Here is an 8206-nt window from a genome sequence, read left to right as displayed (position 1 = left end):
TTAGACTCAGAGAAGCACATAAATAAATCTTTATTGGAAAAAATACATAATTCCTTATAAATATAATAAATAACAATCCTCTAAACTGCTGTTACAAGGATAAATAATACCAAACTCTCCCCTCCCAATTAATAAATATGCAAGTTTGTCACAGGTTAGCGTCACAAGTCGGTCCACACTGGTCGTTTGTTAGATCTCAGGGACTAAGCAGACCGGGGCTTCCATTCCACCGTGAGCTGCACATTTCCCCCCGGCACTCAGAAAGGTATAACTTGCCCTTTTTCTTCTTTCTCATGCAGACACTGGCCAAAGCCTGGGCTTTCCTCAGTTTCTCTGATGTGCACCTCCACCCCCACCCCTTCCACCACGCGGCCGCCTGCCAGCTTCCGCGGCAAAGGGCATGACTTGATCCTTTGTCTCCATCTCCTTCCTCTAGAGAGCTACCTACTCGGGGCTGTTCTTTGTTTTTCTCTTTAGTAAAATTGTGCTTGCCCCTCAAACAAAACAACAACACACAGTACTCACTAATGGACCAGTTAGCTCGTCGGCTTCTAGATGCCTGGGTTGATAAATTAATCTTATCATTGCTGAGCCTTGGGAACCTGGGCGCCATACTTAAGCTGATGGCATTAAGGGCTCAGTCAGGGTGGCTGCTCCGTGGGCAAAGACCCGGGCAGCTATCGCCACAAAGGCCTGAAGGCTTCGGAGGATCTTGGAGCGGAGAAGGGGGCGCTGCCACTGCTGGCTGGGCCTCAGGCTAGGCATCTGTTCGCTCTCCCAGTGGCGATCCTTTGGCTAAAAGGACACAAGACACAGTCAGAAAGGATTCTATTCTAAGCTCCCAGCTTCTGTCTTGGACACTGACCAGCCCCACCCTCCAAATCCCTGGTGCATACCTGGAGGAGTTGGCTGAGGCCCAGTAGGGAGGTATGAAGCTGGCCCACGGGGTCATCGGGGAGCAGAGAAGGCTCCCCTGTGAAGATGTCTGAGTCCAGCAGCTGCTTATAAAAAACCAGACCTTGGTGGATTCTTTGCAGGCAGAACTAGAGAAAGAAGAAAGCACATGAATGCTGTTTTCCAGTGTCCTGCCTTCCTGTCTTCTGCTTTTCTTTTCTTCTTTCTTTAGACAGCATCTCACTAGCTCGGACTATGGCCTTAAACTTGCTCCATGTAGCTCAGGCTGGCTTCAAGCCCACAGCAGGTCTTGACCATCTCGGGCATGGCTGAGTGGTCAATTATGATGCCCAGCTCACTCCTCCTCCCCTCTCCGAGATGCACTAACATCATCCTGGTGGTACCTGGCTGTTGTCCTTGAGTCCTTGGGGATCACAACCATCCCCACACTGGATACGGGGGACATCATTTCTAGGCTCTTCGTCTTCTTCTCTTAGTGTATCCTGCAGTGGGGCCAAGGGAGGATGAGACAACGTAAGTACTTTTGCATTCCAATGGATCCTTGGTCCATGACTCTCACAGAAGTCCCAGTCTTCTGTCCTCGTTCATTCCATGACGACCTTCGTCCCTCCAGATTCCACCCAGGGCCACAGCTCACATCAGACCTACCCTTAGAAGGCCTGGAAAGGTCTCTGCGTGGCGCCGGGAGCTGACACTTACCGTGTGTCCCACTGGTGGGTGTGCACTCCAGGCCAGTGTGCAGAGATTCCGAGACAGCTGTTGGCATTGCGCCCAGTCAGGGCTGCTGCTCCTAGGCACAGCCAGGCCCTGAGCCGTCCAGGGCAGCAGCCACAGCAGCAGTACAGCTCTGCAATCCAGCATCTTGTTGCCCGCTTCTCAGATCCGGCCGGCTCTGTGACCTGCACCAGGCCTTGTGAACTCTGCACCGGCCTCCTCTTGTTCTGACTCTTGTAGTCCGGTTTCTGAGCTGCTTCCTGTTTTCTTCCCTCTGTCTCACAGTCTCTTTTTAAGGTCCCCGCACTGGAAGACCCGCCCTTCGCACTGGCAGGTGACTCAGAGCAGGTGGGATTCCCCTCCCTGCATCATCTCCCTCCGTGGAGAGCCCAGGTATGCCTCCTCGGTTCCCGGGGAAATGAGTGGCGAGGCTGCTGTGGCTAGAGGCCTAGGATGGGACACATGTGTCACGCTCTCCAGGAACAGAGATGGCTGCAGAAGGGACGGGGAAGGAGTGAACATTTAAATTAACACCGTCTCCAGTTCCTCCCTGTGTAATCCGATATTTTTGCCTCTCAAGGCTTTATTCTTACCTCATCCCACTCTGATTTTCTCACTTCCTCTTGCCTGAGGAAAAAAACCAAAACAGCGTTCATTCATCTCCAAATCCCATGGCGAGCTCAGTTTGAAATGAAATTTGGTTCCCGTGTGACACCTTCTGTGTAAGAACGAGGCTTTTCTTTCCCTCCGTGGGAAATGGTGTCTTTCCACTGGGTGGTCCTGGTTTTGGAGGCGACAGTAACCGTGAAGATGCTTTGTGATCTGAGATGCTGTATAAGGGCAAGGAAAGAAATGGCTGCTTTCCTCACTGTGGAAAGGGCACTTCGGGGGTGATGATGCTGGGTAAGAACCGCTTGATCTTTCATTCCACTGAGCCTAAGGTTGTTTTGGGTTCTGTGGGGTTTAGGTAATGATTTTTCAGGGAGCCAGTATAACCACGGACTGGAAATCCAACTTAAACATTTCAGCCCCCTCCCCTGCTCCTGCCCCATATCTGGAAACGTGCAGCTAGAAGTTCTGGGTGGTTGACAGTGGCGATGACCCTTGCCGCTCCTCCAGCCCTATTGCATCCATGGGTAAAATCCACTGATGGCTGATTTCATCACCCGCCATGATGCAACCTCCAGGGAAGCAGCTGAGAGAGTGAGATTGGACGTGGGAGGAGAGGGTGGTCTGAAGCTGGGACTGCCCCAACCCCAGTGGAGGGTCCCAGGACAATTTGGACGTCAGAATGAGGCTGTAGATGACCACAGGGAAGGCTCTCAAAGTCTTCCTAAGCTAACTTTTCCTCTGAGAGAAATGTTCTCAATGGGGGTCTCCCTTCCCTTAGGACTTTTTGTTTTTCGAGAAAGGGGTTTCTCTGTGTAGCCCTGGCTGTCCTGAAACTCATCTGTAGACCAGGCTGGCCTCGAACTCAGATCTGCCTGCCTCTGCCTCCCGAGTGTTATGATTAAATGTACGTACTACCACTGCCTAAAGTCTATTTTTTTTTTTAAATATAAAATGCTTTATGGATTTCCATGTCATCCTTGCACAGGGGCCATGCTAATCTCTGTATCCTTCCAATTTTAGTAATGTGCTGCTGAAGCAAGTACCCTTTGGGACTATTTTAAACTGTCCACTGAAACTTCTGGTTCACATATCATTATTAGGATTCTGTGACGGATCTACCTACCTTTAGATGAAACATTTCCAGCATCTTAGAACTGGCTCAGTTTGGGGGGGAAATGGTTTGTCTACATGGGATGGGTAGAAATGGAGTAAGGGAATTGGGAGGGGGATGCAGAGGAGAGTCCACTCTGTTTTGTGTAGTGTATCTTATACTTTTGCTACCTCTGGTCACCGTCCTGAGAGTCCTAAAAGATAGGAGGTGAAAGATGAAAAGAAAGATAAGGAAGTGGAGGTAGGATGAGACAGATGGGGTGAGTTGGAGGCACCGGGCTTCAACTGTTTCACTTCCTGGTGCTTTGGCAGTGGAGTAGGAAGCAGGGTTGGTGGTGAGACCGTGGGGCTGTCTTGCAGCTGGACCATCGCCAGGGCTACCGCTGACCTAGAGCTTCAAGAAGCCCTTGACGTCAGCTGGCCCTCAACCGCTATGCAAATCACGTTCAGAAGACACTCCTAGACAGGCCTTTCCAGCTGGGTGCTCAGACTCAAGTCCAGCAGAGGTTCCCCCAGGTGGTTAATGACGATGGCTAATAACGAAGGTTAACGTGTATTCAACTCTCACTTTATGACGTGTACCTGGTCTAAGCACTTTATTTGCATTAACCCAAGTCTTGCAATAAATCCTATGTAGTAAGTATTATATTACATACTGTGTAATATATGTATGTAATATATAGTATGTAATATAATGGAGAGACTGAGGTATGGAGACAAGAAATTTAACAGAGACCACTGAACTAGGAAGTGGCTTAGCACTATGGTGACAGTAACTTCGCTTCAGATTCTACTATTCAAAGTTGTCGGGCTGCTGGGCTGCACGCCTGTGAACTCGGGAGGCAGAGTTCGAGGCCAGCCTGGTCTACAAAGTGAGTTCCAGGACAGCCAGAGCCTGTTACACAGAGACCCTATCTTGAAAAACAAAATCAAAACAAAACAAAATGTTGGGCCGGAGAGATAACTCAGGGGTTGAGAGCACTGGCTGCTCTTCCAGAGGACCCGGGTTCAATTCCCAGCACCCACAGGGCAGCTCACAACTGTCTGTGACTCCAGTTCCAGAGGCTCTGACATCCTCATGCAGACAAAAACAAAAAACAAACAAAAAAACCAAAAAAAATTAATGTACATGAAATTTTTAAAAAATTCTTTAAAATTAGCGCGCCTCAGTGTGATGTGGACATCAGAGGACAGCTCTGTCCAGTCAGCTCTCTCCTTCCACCATTGTGTGGTTTCCAGGAACTGCACTCAGGTTGCCAGGCTTCGGCAGCTGGCACCTTTACCAGTGAGCCATCCTTCCCATCTGGCTTCCTAGCCCCCCTATTTTTGTGGTTCTGAAGACTGAACCTACGGCCTCCCATGTGCCAGGCAGTGCTCTGTCACTCATCGGATCCCCAGAACTTCTTTTGAGACAGGGTCTTACTAAAGTATGCAGTCTTTGAACTCACTGTACTATTGATGGTTGTTTAGCTCTTTTGGGGGCCCCCGCCACCCAGCTCCCAAATAAATCACACATGGAGGCTTATTATTACTTATGAACGTCCGGCCTTAGCTTGGCTTGTTTCTTGCCAGCTTTCCTTAACTTTAAATTCTCCCAGCTACCTGTGTATCTTACTTTCACTCTTACTCCATGGCTTGCTCTTTAGCTGGGTGGCCAGTCCCTGGAGTCCTCCTCCTTCTCTGGCCCCTTCCTTCTCCTAGATTTCTCCTTCTATTAATTCTTTCTGCCTGCCAGCCCCGCCTGTCCTTTCTCCTGCCTCCCTATTGGCCATTCAGCTCTTCATTAGATCATCAGATGTTTTAGACAGGCGAAGTAACACAGCTTCACATTGTTAAACAAACGCAACATTGAACAAAAGTAATACACCTTAAAATAATATTCTACAACACTATACTGAAATAAGTCTTCAACTATCTTTACTTTTTTGAGATAGAGTTTTATTATATAGCCTGGCTGCCCTAGAACTCACTGTGTAGACCAGGCTGGCTTTGAACTCAGAGATCTGCCTGCCTCTCCTGCCTCCTTTAGGGATAAAGGCACAAATACTACCACACCTGGTTCAGATCTTCAACTTTTGATTCTCCTAATTTACCCTTTAGTTGTAAGGATTATAGACCTACATCAGGCCTACCTCATAGTCTGCAGTTTAGTTTTTTTGTTTGTTTGTTTTTCTAGATAAGTTTTCTCTGTGTCACCCTGGCTGTCCTAGAACTCTGTAGACCAGGCTGATGCTGAACTCAAGAGATCTGCCTGCCTCTGCCTCCCCAGTTCTGGGATTAAAGGCCTGTGCAGCCATAGCCTGGCTTGTCTGGTTTTGAGAGTTTCTTTTTGCCCAGATTGGCTTCACATTTCTCTGTGCTGAGAATGTTCTTGAGCTCCTGGTCCTCCAGGTGCTGGGATTATAGACACACTCTACTGTGCTTGGCTACATTTTAAATTACTGCATCATTATACTGGATACTTCGAGGAAGCTCAAGCAGAAGTAGATCTTGATTCATAAAGTAGTTTCTTGTGTGGGATGTGGTGACACCCTTCGGTATCCCCCAGTACCAGGAACGCTGAGACAGGAGGATCACAAGTTCAAGGCCAGTTTGGGTTACATAGTGAGAATTTAGCTAAACAAAACCAAATGTCACTGACTTATTCCAAGTACCTCAAGCTCCTTATCTCCCGTCGGGTCTGTGAGGCCTCTTTTCAATTACAAGAATCATGAGATCTCAATATAGAGATTTCTGTATAGGAACTGTTTAAGCCCAGCTTTGTGTGTGAAAATTTAAATCTAGGACCCATGAAGTGAGATCCTTTGAGTTAGGTGTTTTCTATTTTGGTGCAGGATTCCTTGGAGTATGGGATACCCAAATGCCTACGTCCACCCTGTTACTGTTTGGTTTGGTTTTTTAGATAGAGTCTCATGTAGTCAGGCTGGCCTGGAATTCACTGCGCTGCAGAGGATGGCCTTGAACTCCTGATCAATATGCCTCCACTTCATGGTTCTTTCATGAAGTTCTACTTACTTGCTTTTATTGAGAGAAATCAGAGAGGAGAGAGAGAGAGAGAGAGAGAGAGAGAGAGAGAGAGAGAGAGAGAGAGAGAGAGCACACAGACAAACATGGGTGTGGGTGAATGTGTGCTCACGGCAAGGGTGCATGTATGTGTGTATGCACATGTGTGTGTGTTGTTGAACCTAGGGCTTCTTGTATGTGTGTATGCCAGGCAAGTGCTAAACTACTGAGCTACAGACTCAGCCCAGAGAAATGTTTTGTTTTTTGAAGATACTGTTATTAAACGCAGGGCTTTGTTCCTGCTGGGTGCATGCATGTGCTAAGTAGATGTCTTAGCAGCTGAGCCATCTCCCTGCCCTTACTTTAATAAAGATAGTTAAATTTATTTCTTAGGTGTGCAGAAATGTATTTGTTATGTGTGTGCGCCACAGTACAGGGGTGAAGACAACTGTGGGCGTCACTCTCCCTCCTCCATGTGGGTCCCTAAGGCCGGAGGGAACTCAGGTCCTCAAGTCGGCAGCAGGCACCTCACCGCCGTGCGGGCTTGCAGGCTTCCTTCACCTTTTTGAAAAGAAAGACATTTTTAATTTGGGGTTATTTTGGGGGGGGTGGGGAGAAGGGATTGTTTTTTGAGACAAGGTCTTGGCTGGCCTGGAACTTACTATGTAGATCAGGCTGGCCTTGAACTCACAGAGCTCCCTCTGTTGATGTCTCCTGAGTGCTGGGTTTGCCAACCCACCTAGCTTGGCTTTTTCTTTTCTTTTTCTTTCTTTTTTTTTTTTTAATACAATTTTTTCCCTGTTTTTTTATGTTTTTAAGATTTATTTATTTATTATGTGTACAGCATGTATCCCTGCAGGCCAGAAGAGGGCAACAGATCTCATTACAGATGGTTGTGAGCCACCATGTGGGTCCTGGGAATTGAACTCAGGACCTCTGGAAGAGCAGTCAGTGCTCTTAACTGCTGAGCCGTCACTCCAGGCCCCTTTTTCTTTTTTTTTAAAACAGGGTTTCATGCAGCCTTGACTAGCCTGGAACTTACTATGTAGCAGAAGCTTGAACCCCTGATTCCCCTGCCTCCATCTCTGGATTACCGTCTTAACAAGTACGCCCCCCCCCACTAGTCCACGGCCCAAGAAATGTTTTAAAAGTTTATTCTTTGTGAGGAATTGCTTCCACGGGTATCCCCCAATTTGGCCTTTATACTGTTTGTTGAAAGAGGGATTCACTGTGCAGCCTTAGGGGGCCTGATCCTTGCTATGTAGCCTAGGCTGGCCTGGAATCTGTGGGTCCTCTTGCCTCTGCCTTAAAAATGCGGGGGTTGCAGGTGTGGACCATGAGCTGTGCATGGCCTTTAAAAACAGTAGCTGCACAGTGCTGGCGCACGCTTTTAGTCCCAGCACTGGGGAGGCAGAGGCAGGCGGATCTCTGTGAGTTCGAGGCCAGCCTGGTCTACAGAGCGAGTTCCAGGACAGCCAGAGCTGTTACACAGAGAAACCCTGTCTTGGAAAAGAAAGAAAAATAGTAATGACCGCTGAGTTTGAGTGTCCTGAGAGACCAGGGACCAATTCCAAAGCAGTTCAAGTCCACAGCTAAGCCCCGCATCTGCTGGACATGATGACACCCTCCCACAGCGGTAGGGGCGGTAGGCTCCGAGTTGGAGGCTAAGGGTCGCTTAGAATGACTGTCCCGGTTGACTCAGCTTGCTGTCGCTCTCCCTCCGGGGGCCGATGTCTAACTCCGCAATCTGGGGGAATTTGACAGCCTGGGAGTCTCGTTTCTTGGGAAAATTATGGGGCCCTCTGGGGACGACACGGACAGGGCTGGGAATTTCAGATGGATGCCTTTGACA

The 8206-nt window shown here is 48.4% G+C and overlaps 1 protein-coding gene and 1 pseudogene across 1 annotated transcript; both read right to left on the bottom strand.

Moving 5' to 3' along the window:
- Nucleotides 1-15: 15 nt before the first annotated feature.
- Il23a (interleukin 23 subunit alpha) lies at nt 16-3093 on the bottom strand. Its single transcript, XM_028855441.2, has 5 exons — nt 2223-3093; nt 1615-2121; nt 1299-1397; nt 897-1043; nt 16-795 (listed from the first exon to the last, which is right to left on the bottom strand). The coding sequence occupies exons 2-5, from the start codon at nt 1774-1776 to the stop codon at nt 616-618; spliced, it is 588 nt and encodes a 195-aa protein (XP_028711274.1). The 5' UTR covers nt 1777-2121; nt 2223-3093; the 3' UTR covers nt 16-615.
- An 88-nt stretch (nt 3094-3181) lies between these two features.
- Nucleotides 3182-3279, bottom strand: LOC114681816 (annotated as a pseudogene).
- Nucleotides 3280-8206: the final 4927 nt, after the last annotated feature.

Source organism: Peromyscus leucopus, chromosome 18 (genome assembly GCF_004664715.2).
Source record: "Peromyscus leucopus breed LL Stock chromosome 18, UCI_PerLeu_2.1, whole genome shotgun sequence".
NCBI classification, from domain to species: domain Eukaryota; kingdom Metazoa; phylum Chordata; class Mammalia; order Rodentia; family Cricetidae; genus Peromyscus; species Peromyscus leucopus.
Note: the sequence above shows the minus strand (reverse complement) of the source record. Positions and strands in the feature narration are given on the sequence as shown.